The 13,429-nt window shown below is 53.9% G+C and overlaps 1 protein-coding gene across 11 annotated transcripts in view; it reads right to left on the bottom strand.

Moving 5' to 3' along the window:
• LOC309665534 (uncharacterized protein) overlaps window positions 1-13,429 on the bottom strand; it is a 107,694-nt gene that overhangs the window by 9,551 nt on the left and 84,714 nt on the right. For 9 of the 11 annotated variants that reach the window (XR_014266478.1, XR_014266479.1, XR_014266480.1 and 6 more), the window contains one exon: window positions 2,122-2,210. Coding sequence is in view for 5 of the 11 variants with exons in the window: in XM_082472178.1 (XP_082328304.1) it covers window positions 2,122-2,210 (89 nt within the window). In the remaining 6 variants the exon portion in view is untranslated. Of the gene's footprint in view, window positions 1-307; window positions 2,211-2,336; window positions 6,905-13,429 lie in introns of those variants that run through there. The other 2 variants (XM_082472177.1, XR_014266483.1) reach the window with 2 other exon arrangements.

Raw genomic sequence — 13,429 nt, forward strand, 5'->3', positions numbered from 1 at the left:
TTCTAAAGTGCAAATTTGATAATGTTACCTTTTTTTGTCCCTGTATCACGTCCCTGCTTAAACCCTTGGAAGCCTTCCCACTGTCTACGATGCATTTCAACTCCCACTGGAGGCATAGCCTCAGCTCCCCTCTAAAGCCTCACCTTTCACCACCCTGTACAAGCCCTGCTCTCCAGTCCTACCAAATACCTTGCGTTCCCTGATGATGCAATATAGGCTCAAGCCTTTAGGTTATTACCCATGCCATTCCTTATGCCTTGCCTGTCAGGTCTCTGACAGCTGGACTGGCCCCATTATAAAGAATTACCATGCTCAGTGGAAGCATCGTGTCCTCTGGCAAGCCTTCTCTGACACCAGAGAGCCCGGAGCTCCTTCTTCACGTTCCCGCAATGCTCTATCCCTAGGAGGTAGCCCTGTAAGGCGAGACTAGCTTCCCGGCTTTGGCCACTAGAGGGCAGTCGAGTGTAGCGAGCGTCTGGCCTGGCAGCTACCGGAGGCTGTGAGCGCTGGGGAGGCCGCTGCCTGCAGACTCTGCTCCGACTCTGCTCCGTCCTCACACACATCGCTAGTTGGGCCTCGCTACACCTCACTGCTGGAATGTTGCACGGCCCCTTTGTAGGTCTCCTGGCCTCTGCCGCTCCGTCTCCTCTCCTTTATGCACTGGACTGCCCCGACGACCTTCCTTAACCATTATTTTGATCACCCTTCCCCTTCCCCACCACACCCTTCCTCGAGAACGCTCAGTAGTTCATTATTAATTTCATATTAACCCAGAACTTCTCATTTTGGGTTTCTTTTGTTTATTAAAGTGTTGCAACTTCAGTAACAATTTAAAAAATGAAAGAAAAAAATTCCTAAGTCTATCCCATGATTTTCTTATGTTTTGGTCTGTCTGTATGTATATAGGCACATATATATGTATATGTATGTGTGTGTATATCTATACACACACATATATATATGTGGTAGTGGTCAGGGCATAGATACAATTTTGAATTTAACTATTGTGACTTATTTTGAAGGCACAGACAATTTTTCAAATTACCATTCTGGCTTTATAAATATTGATATGAAGGCATGCCACCTTGGGCTTCAAGACCAAGTTTGCCAGCCCTCCTGTTCCATTCAGCCATCCCCAGCACGGATTCTGCTGCTCTTCTGTGGCTGGAATACCTGCGTGGCCCCCATCCTGGTGTCCACACCGCCAGTTCCTTTCTGAAACACCCTCCCTCTCCTTCTCTACTAAGCTCCAGCGCACATCCCCCCAGACCTCTGCTCAAACTTCCCCTCCACCAGAGCTCGTTTCCCAAGCAGTCAGCCCAGCTCTGGCTGCCTTGCCCCTGCTGCCCAGCTCTCTCTGGTGCAGCCCCAGTTTCCCTTGTGAGACTGGGAGGTCCCTGAGGATTAGTGGACGCTGTCCGTCCACTGGCAGCTGAAGCAAAGTACCACAGACTTGGTGGCTTGAAACAACAAAAATGTATTCTCTCACAGTTCTGGAATCCAGAAGTCCAAAATCAAGGTGACGTCAGGGCTACACTCTCTCTGAGGTTCTAGGGGAGAATTCATTCCTTGCCTGTCCAGCTACTGGTGGCGGTCGGTATTCCTTGGCTGTGGTTACATCATCACTCCAATCTCTGCCTGTCTCATAGGGCCTTCTCCTCTGTGTCTCTTTGTCTTAAATCTCCCTCTGCCTCCCCCTATAAGGACACTTGTCATTGTACTTGTTGGATAATCCAGGATGATCTCCTCTTTCAAGATTCTTAATCACGTCTACAAAGACGCGTTTTTGAAATAATGTAACATTCACAGGTTCCAGGGATTAGGATGTGGATATGTTTTGGGGGGGCCACCATTCAACCCACTACAGTTCAGCTGTGCCTCAGGATCAGCGTGGAGTGAAGTGCGGGTTCACAAACCTAGCTGATCTCCAAAATCACGACTGTGGGACTTGAAAAAATGGCTCAGCTAGAGCTCCCATGGTGATTGAGACTCAGGAGGTCCCTGACGGTGCCTGGGTGTCAGTCAGGATCGGAGAGGTTATGCTATAATAACAAACAACCCCAACCTCTCAGTGACTTGACACGACAAACGGTTTCTTTCTTGTTTACTCCCAAAGGTCACCTTGAGTTGGTTTGGGACTGTCCTCTGAGTTGTCCTCATTCCAGGACCCAGGCTGATGGAGTGGCCGCCATCTGGAGAGTTGCTGGCTTCTGTGACAGAGGGGGGAAAATCGTGGTGAATTATGAACTGAATTTTAACACCATTTCCACCCAGAAGTGATACTCATCCCTTCTGCACGTACCATGGTGGGACTATGATCCTATAATGATATTTACCTGGAAGGAAAAGTGGTGCCCGTGCCTCTATTTTCAGAAAGCACTGCAGGTTTGGGAAGCATGGGACCCGAGAGGTGCAGAGGGACATCCGGTGACATCCTTTAGAGTCATCTCTGACTGCCCTCTTCTCCCCCGAGGGTCAAAGCCCCAAGGCGGAGCATCCCATGGGCCGAGCCTGAGTCACACCTGGGCCTAGAGGACTGTCTGCCCCCCACCAAGACCACACACTGGTGGACAAACCATCTGGGAAGGGGGCGCAAGGTGGTCAGGCAAAAATCAGCAGACATCACCCGCTGAGATTCCCCTGCTCCCTCTCCAGAGCGAGCTCGTTCTGGAAGGCATTCAGGAGTTCACGTGATGCTCCAAGGAGCCCCTTCACTGCTTTTCTTAGGAGGGGGGCACTGAAGAGAGGGAGGTGAGACACTTCCCCACTCATCTCTGCTTTGGTGCCACAGAGGCCACCAGTATCCGCCCAGCAGAACCAGGGTGACTGGTTTGGATGTGGTGGTCCCTCTGTTCACCCCAGAAGGACAGGGCCTGGGAGCAAGAAGGAGGCCCCAGCTCCATCACGCCTTCACGGAAGAGCCAGCAGTGGGTGAAAACAAGGGGTGAAGAAATCTATGCTGGGCTTGAAATGGTCGTGTGAACTGGCAGAGCTATTTGTCATGAATGTTGGCTGCCTTTCCAGCCGTTTTGACACTTAACACTCTGATGCTTCAGGAAACTGAGCCCGATTTTAGCAGCAGCCTTTCCTCACAGCCCAGGGCCACAGAGACACCTGGGCTGCACGCAGAGGTGCTGGGAAGTAAGCCTTGGTCCTGCTCAGAGGGAGAGCAGCTCCAGAGACGGGAGAAGGACAGCAGTGTGGGAGAGTCACAATGTTTCTTCAAATAGTGGTTCACAAACCAGACTGTACAACCCCAGGGCGCCCTGGGGGTCCCATGCGTGCAGGGGTCTGGGTGGAGGGCCACCAGTTACAATCAGGATACTCAGTTAAATTTGAACATCAGACAAACAACAAATGAAAAATTTTTCTTTGGTATAAGTATGTCCCATGCACTATTTGGGATATACTTATCCTTTTGAAATTATTTAGTTTTCTGAAATTCAATCTTAACTGTTTATCTGGCATTTCTATTTGCTAAACCTGGCAAACTTACTTGGGTGTCCTGCTTTGCTTTTATTTATCTTGGAGCTTAGGTTAGATTTTTTTGGAATCAAAGTTTTCACTGCCAAAAAATAAAAGTTTAGAAAGCCACGGCTAGCTCTTTTTTTTTTCCCACATTGAAAAACTTAGGTGTAATGAATATGTGATGCATTATTTCACCCCAGACATACTTCATGGGGAGTTTTGACAGCCCAGGCACTGGTGCAGACCATGGGGATAGCATGAGGTGAATAAGACAGAGCTGCTGCCCGCTGAGAGTGCTCTCAAGTTATGGAGGGAGAGAGTCGAGTCAACCACTGACCACGTGTGGTTGGAAGTGCAAGAGGTAGAGAGGGAGTTAGCGCCTCGTGGATCATGGCAGAGCTGTGAAGAATAAACAGAAGCAGTAAAGAGAGGCTAAGCAGGCATTGCCACTGGCACGCCGGTTTCCACAAGTCATGGTCCAAATTGTAAGCATCACACTGGCAAGACCCTGATCCCCTTGGACTTTCTCTTTCCTTTTCCTGTAACTTATCGTTTAATAATGACTCGGTTAAGACTGATGAAGTAGTCAAGCAACCACTTTCTGTTTGGTTGACTTAAAAATGATGACATTGGTGAGCCATTTCCTTGGGGTGTCTTCAGGATCTAACACCAGGGTCTGGCCCAAGGTCCTGCTGGCTTGGGCAGGAAACACCTTCACCGTGTTCTCGAGACTCTAGCCCACCCCTGCCAGTACCAGGAACACGGCAGAAAGAAATGCAGAAATTCTGAAGGAGGAGGAACGTTCAAAGAGCAAAATGCTCTGCACCTTATTAACTCTCACGTAAACACCTCAGCCTTATGTGTTGATGAGTAAGCCAGGAGGAAACCAGGTCTGTGAAGGCAGAGGTGCTTTCTATTGTCCAAGAAAACAGCAAGGGTAAAATGAGAGCTCCGTGCTGTCGTGAACAGTGTTGTCATTTATCTTTTAGTCATTAGAGGAAACTATTTCCTTTCTGGAAGAGTCTCTCTTCTGGGAACTGGGCACTTGAAGGTGGGTGTTGAGTGGGCTCGTGGGGGAATGTTCTGGGGTTCAGGAGACTCGGCCTTGGAGCCCGGTCACACTTGGCGAGGAAGGCGTGAAGTCGCCAGCATGTGACCCCGCTGTGATGGACTCAGCAGCAGTGTGGGCCGTGGAAACGAGGCTCAGAGACGGTTTTGTGTGAGTCCAGAACAACCACACGTAGCTGAGGAGTAGTGAGCCGACCTCAAGTGTGTGAAAAGCAAGAAGGCTGTTGTCTCCTGCTCCCACGGGAGCTAGAAATAGAACCCTGCCCTTTGTCCTTGGGGAGCTGAAGCAACTGCCCAGCGTGGGTGTCCTGACCACAGGCCCCTTTGTTCCTCTCTCCCACCCATTCCCCTCTCCTGCCCTTCTTCCTCTGTGGCCTCAGCCCCAGCCTGTGACACTGGCTATGCTCAGCCCCACTGTCGGGCATCTCTGTCCTGGCACATCTGGAGGATGCGTGCACTCCCAGCTGCCGAGAACAGGACGGCCCTTTCCTCACTGGTCTGAGCTGCCACCCAAAGCCCTGATCTGGGGCCATTCAGAAACGTTTTGCTTCTTTCTGGCAGTAATTTCAGTGTCAGGCACATGGTTCCAGGGTGTTTAAAACTTCATTAACTGAGACTCACAGTAAGAAGTGTGGTGCCATTTTACATTGCATCCCATGCACACATTATGTACTGGCCTTTTCCACACATGGACTGGGTCCGTGGCTGCCGGCCCTCAGGCTTTCCTGGGCTCGATTAGTGGGCAGCCCAGCAGGAGCTGGGCGGGAGGGAGAGGAGTGAGGGTAAGTGTTCATTCCCCAGAAGGCTGATGATCGCAGCTCCTGTCTGAGCCTTCGCCACATCACTCTCCCTGTTTCCAAGTTCTGGAAACACCTTCCACCTGCAAGCCTTAAGCCTGAGGGTGATAACTAAGCCCCACAATTCTCTTGTGACTTCCCTACACCCTGCCCACGTCTTTGTAAACAGTTCCTTTATTAAATGCCCACAAACGACCCAATCAGAATGTGCCATCTTTCTATTGCTGTATCCATATTGTACATGTGTGTTCACATATACAACACACATACACACACACACACCTGAGACTCATGAAATACCACTCACTCTTACTCCCCACGAGGCACTCTGATATACGTGACCCTGTTCTGGCTAATTATGAAGAATGCTCATCCCACCCACTCAATTAATTCCATGACTCACTTATGGGTCTCGATTCCCAGCTTGAAAAGCATTGCGTAGGGCCAGCCCGGGGGAGGCAGCTGTCAGCTGGCCCGGCTGTGGCATCTGGCAGAGGTCAGCGTGGAACATGCAGAGGAGGGGGAGCTGTCAGATGAGTCTGTACAGTGGGTGTCTCATGGGGCTCCCTTAGGGGAAGGCTGGACTCCTTTTTGGGGGTAGTTCCTTTCTGTGGTCATCCCATTCCGTGGGGCCCAGTTTCCACTTTGTAAGCTAGAAACCTGCGTTGGTTAGACGCTCCGAGACGGCTGGGCTCAGGGGTGACCTGCACCCACCACGAGCATAAGTACCTGCATTCTGATTCAGCCACCCCGGTGAGGAATCAGCCATCCAGTGGGCCTGAGAGGCATGTTCTCCCATCGACACCCTTTCTCTGGTGGGAAATTCTATCCAGAAAGCCAGGCTGTCATCAGAAGGTGCCTGGCCAACACAGAGCACAGAGCAAGGGCCTTCCTCAAAGACCGGAGCGGGTCTGGGTGTCCCGAGCACCATCTCTCCGGAGTGCCTGCCTCACGGCCCCTCCTTTGTTCCCACACCCTTGCCGACCCAACCCCTCTGGCTGACCCACTGACTTTCTTGTTCTGTTCCCTTCTGTGTCTGGGCAAGTGAAGCTTCTTATTCCAATCCTTGGTGGTGGTGGAGAGAGGTGGCTGCGTCCATCGTGGCCGCCCGTGGCTGCCCGACGGGGGGCTGGCATGTGTTTTCAAGGAGTAGAAGAGCTCCCTCTGCCTCACCTTCCGGGTGGTCCTGAGATGTGCGGCCAGCAGCTAGCCAATCAGCAACCACGAAAGTGCATGCTTATCGAGTTCTTCGTGGAAACTAGGCTGGTGCGGAGCTCTTATAGGCACAGTCTCATTTCTCTCCCCTCTCAGCCTGTGAGAAAGTACCTGCTTCCCCATCTTGTACATACGGAGATTGAGGCTCAGAGTGGCCAGGTGACTTGGCTGAGGTCGTATTGTAAGTCAATTGCTAGGTGGCCCTAGAAACTGTCTGTGAATACATACGTGTGCTCTGAAAGGACAGGGAATGCGTCCCCAGCCTCCTGAGCTCGCACTCCCTGGAGGCAGGACTGTGCCTCCTTCAGGAAATTTCCTCTCTACCCCGCTAGCCACCCGAAGTGCACAGGGCAGGACTCGGCACACCAGGGTGCCCAGTTACCCACGCTTGCTGACAGACGCAGACTGGGACCAGCCTCTTGCCAAAGAGGGAAGGCCAGTGGGAGCCTCCGACCACAGGGAGGTGACTCCATGGAAGCACCAGACCGTGGTGGTGACTCAGCTGCCTGGCTGATGGATGGTGCACGGACGTCAGTCCTCACGCTGTGGCCCTTCCCTTTTTTCCCTGGAACAATAACAAAATCCTGGCTGTGTGATTCGGTTGCCATAGGAACCAGAAAACATTTAATAACGTGGAGACTCTGGGACAGGTGGACTGAGCAGGTCTGGATAAAAAGAACCCTCTTCCGCCCCTTCACCCCAAATCCTGGGCATCTCATCCATTTGGAACAGATTAGGTAAATTAGTCAGGAGAAAGCTACGCTGCTGCCTGGATTGAGTGACCTTGTCCGACCAGGAGTCTGAGGCAGTCACAAGTCTGCGTGCCTGTGGGATCTGGCCCAAATTCCTGCCGAGAAGAAACGGGATCTGAGGCACCCCCGTCTGCCTCGGAGACTGAGTGCCACGTGGGGCGTCCGCCCCCGGCACGCGTGGGCCCTGTCCTGGACTCTGTTGGGAAGAGGAAGAGGGGAGACACGGGTCCCCGTGCTCAGAGAGCTCCTGGTCTACTGGTGGCAGGACACACACCTGGACAGTCCTGCCGGGTCCCAGCCCACATCAGGAATCACCAGGAAACAGTGGGGGAGGTGCATGGGAAAGGGGCTTCTGGGCGGGGATGGGATTCGGTGATGAGAACCAGAGCCCTCCATTCCCAGCAGGACCCGCTGAGTGTGGCACCAGGCTCACTCACTCACACACAGGGTCATGGTGACAGCTGGGGCCAGGGGACTGGATGCTCTTAGAGGCTCGGCCATCCCTGCCTTCCCCTCCGGCCACTTTGTGGTCCCCGTCCTCCCTCTCACTCCTTCCATGCACACCGGGCACCTCTGTGTAGGGCAAGTGGCTCGGGCATCCTGACAACGATGTCCCACCCCCCACCCCAAGACTAAACAGGCTCATATCCAAACTCACCCGCCCCCCATGTGTCTCCTTTTCCGAAAACACCGACATCATTCCAGGTTTAACGGACATGCTCTATATCCGCACAGGTGACCCTCCTTCCACCCGAGTCTCTCCCGAGGGGCCCTCCCCTCCCTCCCCCACGTCTGCCACCGGGGCCATCTGGCACGTGACCGCTGTAGCCACCTCCTGGACGTTCTCTTCGTCCCGTTCGGGCTTTGAGGCAGCGTTCCTCAGGGGCTTGACCTCTGCCCTAATTTCCAGCATTTTCCACTTCTTCTTGGGCATCGCCCCACGCAATTCAGACTCAAAATGTCTGAGACAGAACTCGCATCCTGCTCCCACAGACCTTCTCATCTTCTGTGTTTCTCCTCTTGGGTGGGAGTGCCCGGCCCCCTGACGTGGCCCTGCCTCCTGGCTCTGTGCCCTCCTCCCTCCTCCATGAAGAGGTCAGAGTTCACCTTCTAACACACTGCTCTTCACCGGGCTCCTGCTCAGAAACGCTTGACCTCCTCACTGCATAAGAGTGATGCCCAGGTTCCCTGGGAGGGCAGCTGAAGGCCTCCCAGGCGGCCCCCAAGCCTCCTCTTCAGCTTCACCTCCCAGCTCTCTCGCTCTCTATTTCCCTCCCTCCTCTTTCTTTCTGTCTGTTGTCTCTCTCTCTCTGTCTGTCTGTTGTCTCTGTCTGTCTGTCTCTCTCTCTCTCACACACACACACACACACACAGCCTGCAGCTCTGGCTACACTACCCTGCTGGTCTCTGTGCCTTGCCCTTTTCTACCTTTGACTCCTTCGTCATGCTGACTCCTCTGCCCGAAACCCCCTCTCCCTCAACCCAGGGAACCCTCACCTCTCCCCAGGGCCCCCAGCCCAGCCCACATATCTTCCCAGCCCGACCGCACCCCAGGTCCGGGGCAGAATTCACCACTCCGTCCCCTGTGCACCCACAGAATTCGAGCATTCTCCACACCGAGCAGAAGTCCCTGTTTTTAGCCTCCTCCACTGGCCTGGGGACCGCTGGTGCCGGGCCCGTCTATTCCTCTCTGTGCCCTGACATCTACACCTCTGCCTCAAACCGGGCGCCCCGTGAATGCCGCACGGATCCCTGGACCCACAGCCCTTCTTTCTCCCGACCCGGCACGGCATCTGCCCCCAGCCGCACTCCCACCTCTGTCCCCAGCCTCCCTCACAAGGTCGCCGGACCCTCCTGTGGGCAGGTGGCAAGGTCTGCAGCCTCTGCCTGAGCTCTCTTTGCTCTCTCACTGGAAGTTCTCCCTCCCTGTCTATCCGTCTTTCCTGCCAGGCAGAGAATGCCTCTAATTCACTCCCTGAGGTGTACAAACCCCACGCCCTCCTCAGAGGTTCCTTCTCCAGTCAGGACTAAACTCCCTGCTTCCCCCGCAGCCTGGGAACTCGGCCCGCACCCGGCCTTCGGTCAGCGCTGTCCGCCACATCTGTTCCCTTCCCGCACACTGGGCTCCCTGGAGGGCAGGAAGCCCGCCTCACTCCTCTGTTTGCCTGTGGTGCTCTGCGCCTAGCAGCTACCCTCAAAATGCCTGTTGAAGTGCCAGATCCTGCAGTGGCTCCCCAGGGCCTGTGACAGGCTGGCCACCTGGGGTACCTGGGGCAGCGGGTGACCTATCTGCTGGCAACCCTGATCAGAGGGGCCTGTAGAGCCCCTGCCGCCCCAGCAGGGTGCAGAGCCCGGAGGGAAGAGCGCTCCCTCAGCCCTCAAGTCAGCCGCCCATGCCTGCTGGTGGCCAGCAATTGCTGGAAATTTCCTCAGCTCCCTCCCCGCCCCTCAGTCCTCCAATGCTTCCCCTCCCTCACCCCGCCCTCCTCCCATCATTTCCATCAGCCCCGACTCCTGGAGCCGGGCGTGCAAACACTTTATAACTGCCCCCGCCTCCACCTCCTGCAACACGCATCCCCTCTCTCACCCTCTCGCTAATCTTACCTTCCTGCATTTAATGTACAACCTCTGCTTAATCCAGGCCTCCTGTCCCGCATACTCTACAGGCAATTACTCATGCAGGTCCCCTTCCCCGGAACACCTGCCTTCTCTTCTCCACTGATCCGAATCCCCCCGCTGCAGGCCCGGCTCCAGTCTCCCTTCTCCGTGAATTCTCTGACGCAGAACTGGCTCTCTGAGCCACATTATAGTCCTGTTACAATCAGCGAGCACCACACAGGTTAATATTTAATTGTTCTCCACAATTTCATGTAATGCACCTTCATTTTCTTTTCCCACCTAGACTGTAAGCTCTTAGGGGTAAAACTAGTTCTTAAGTTGCTGGGGAAGGCAGGTGAATGTAGGCTTTCTCTAAACGCTCTCAGCTTCTTCTTTGTGTACGCAACTTTACTAGAATCAGCTATTAAAGTCCTAATGTCTAAACTAATGAAGTCTTTCTTGGGCAGCCCTGAAAATAGATCACAGATTACAAGGAAGCCTCACACCGGAGGCTTCCTGGACTGGGAATTTAATAGACCAGAAGCCCAGCTTCTGCATTCGGCCCAGGTGGTTGAGAGGGCTCACTGGAGGTTACAGAGACTGGGATTTCCACACCATGGGAGAAACTGTAACCCTACTTTGCGGTAACTGGGGAATGACGTCCATGGCTGGAGCAATGCTGTGATGGGACCTGTGCCCAAGGGAGGTGAGCTACCCAGTCCTCTGGCTGGCCTCGCAAAGGAGCCAGCCTGCAGCCGGAGGGGGGGAAGCCAAGGGCCTTCTGACGCCCCGCCCGGCACTGGGCACCGTGACCACTCACTGCCCAGGGCCTCCGAGCAGGGCTGGCTTTGGAGAGGGGCTTTAGCGAGCTGACTAGGGCAAGGGAATCTCTGGAGAACTGTATTTGTGGTAACTTTCCCAGCAGCTTCCTTTAGGTCAGGTTACAGGGGACTTCCTTCAGGTTAGACACACGTGTCCATCGTGCGGCTGAGCCACCAGCAAGTCCGCGAGCAACTGCGGCCCGAGCCTCTAGGGAACAAGCACAGCACGAGGTCTAGGAAGGGGAGTCCAAGGTCCAGGGCTCGTGTTCCTCTTTCTCCTCCTCACCTTCCCTCCAGATTCTGTGCTTTTATCTCCTCCACCTCACATTGCCTCCTTCCTGCCAATGTCACTCTCTCTTCAATCACACCTTCTTTTCCAGGAGAGCTCTCTATCTGATCACCCAGCAGGCACTCTACCTGACTCATTTTAGGGCTGCCTTCACACCTTCCTCTCCTTTTCTTCCCTCTGGAAACTTGATTTTCTGGAGGTCACCATGGACAATGGTGACGGCCCCTGAGTTTCTGGAGCTCCCCTTTCCTCAGGTCACAACATTTATTTAACCATCCACTGAGCCCTTACAACGTGGAACCTGGGGAAACAAGAGGGGCCTGCATCTGGCCCCTGCACTTGGGACCTTGTGGTGTGGCACAGGCCGCGCCAACAGGGAGACTGCACAGGGTGCGAGGCACAGGGGCACAGCCAGGGCCATGCTAGGGAAGATGGCCCAGGGGAAGTGACATCGAAGCGGGGGCCTGAAGAATGCTTGGTAGTTGGCTGTAGGCTTGGGGAAATTCTGTTCTACACAGAGAGAAGCCAAAGAGAACATGCGGTCTTGGGGAACTGCCAGCAGGTCCATATCCCTCAGAGTCAAGAGGTGAGAGTGGAGGTCGGAGAGGGGCCAGGAGAGGCTCAGGCAGCGTCTAGAGTGCAGGAAGGGAGCCTGGAGTCAATCCAAGAGCAACGGGGGTGGGGTGGGACTGCTGCAGGGTCTTTAAGCAGGGGGTGACACTGAGTAGGTAATGTCGGGAATATTCATTTCTCTTCATGTAACGGGGAAAATTCAGAAGGAGGCTCGCTTCCGCCCAAGTCCATATTCAATGAGCAGATGGAAGAAGCGAGGCCTTGAGTCCTGCCCGAGGCCCACAACAGGCAGGGCTGAGCAGGCACAGGTCCCAAGCCTGTGCTGGGGCAGGTGGGGGTGAGCAAAGAGCAGAGTCAGTGGAGAAGTTGGGACTCTCAGGTTGCAATTAACGGAGGCCAACGTGATACGACTTAAGCCACAGTGGACATTGGCTGAGAGGATGCAGGCCCAGGGCAGGGCAGCAGAACTTCTAGAGGAGCCCAGATTCAGAGGCGGGGTGTCCTCAGGCCTCTTTCTCTACCTCACTCCCGTGCCTGCCTCTGCCCACCTGCTCCACCCCTTCTTTGCAGCCCTTCCCCGGTCCCTCTGGCTGCTGGCAGAGCCTGCTTGCCCCACTGACCTTGAGGTGGTGAGTTATAGGCTGGCTCTGGGATCCAGGTCCAAGTTCCCAGGAAAGAGACTCTGAGAACCCCAGAGTATCTATTGTAAGTAGCCACGGCCAGGGGTGTCGCACATTACAAACCGGGGGCTGGGTGGGGCTCACACTGTGCAATGGGGGGTCCCCAGAGAAGGAGGACTAGGTACCAGCAGGCACCCCAAAGCTGTGAAGCTCAGCATGGCATGGTCTCCACCCCTCCCAGGAGTACAGTTATATAGAACTTCATAATCTTGTAGGAACAAAATACAGATTCCCTATAAGCCAAAGGATTTTAATGACAAGATCTAATATTTTTGAGCACTTACTCTATGCTGAGTACTTTGCTAAGTGATTCACGGGTATTTTCTTACTTAATTCTTGTGGGCCAGTGAGGTAGATGCTATTAGTGTTTCCAATTTACAGACAATGAAATGGAGGCACAGAGAGTTCTGACTGAGCTTTCCTGTCCTGTTTCTGAGGCACGGCACCCCAGTCTTGGAGCACAGAGGAAGAGAAAGGCTGCCCTCTTACCCAGCGGTGTGCCAGTAAATGTTTACCAGCTAGCTCCCTGGCAAAAAAAAAAAAAAAAAAAACTGGTTTGCAGCATTTACTGATTTCCGAGGTGTGAATACTACCTCTGTGGCTGATTTCAAGCTACCAACTTCCTGAAGCCAGCGTGAGAGGTTCCAGCACATACTGCCTCTCTTTTGGGTGAGTTCCAGAGATTTAGAGCAGTGCTTCTCAAAGTGTGGTCCCTGAACCAGCCACATCAGCATCGTCTGAAAATGTCCAAATTCTCTGACTTCACCACAGACCTACTGAAACCCTGGGGTGGGAGGGAGGAGTCTCCCTCTGTTTTCAAGCCCTCCAGGGGACTCAGATACATGTTCACGCTTGAGAACCTCTGGAGCAATGGCGTAATAGGCCCTTTCACAAACTCAGCTGGTCCCAGTCTTCATCCTGCGGTTGGGAGAATGGGGTTTGTTTCCCACTCCTCGGCAGATGGGCAAACTGAGGCCAGAGAGGCGAAGGTTGCTGGAAATTGGTGGGTGAGAAAACTGGATTAAGAAACCCTCCAGCCTGGGTTTCCTTCCCCATAAAGTAATGGGGGTGGGGGTGGGGGTCTCTGCAGAGTCCCTCAGTCCTGGCCCTCCATGGGTCTGTGAAGTGATTGCCCATGGACCCAAGGTTAGTGGGAGGGTGGGAAGGC

Source organism: Balaenoptera physalus (assembly GCF_965194825.1).
Source record: "Balaenoptera physalus genome assembly, chromosome: 1".
NCBI lineage: Eukaryota > Metazoa > Chordata > Mammalia > Artiodactyla > Balaenopteridae > Balaenoptera > Balaenoptera physalus.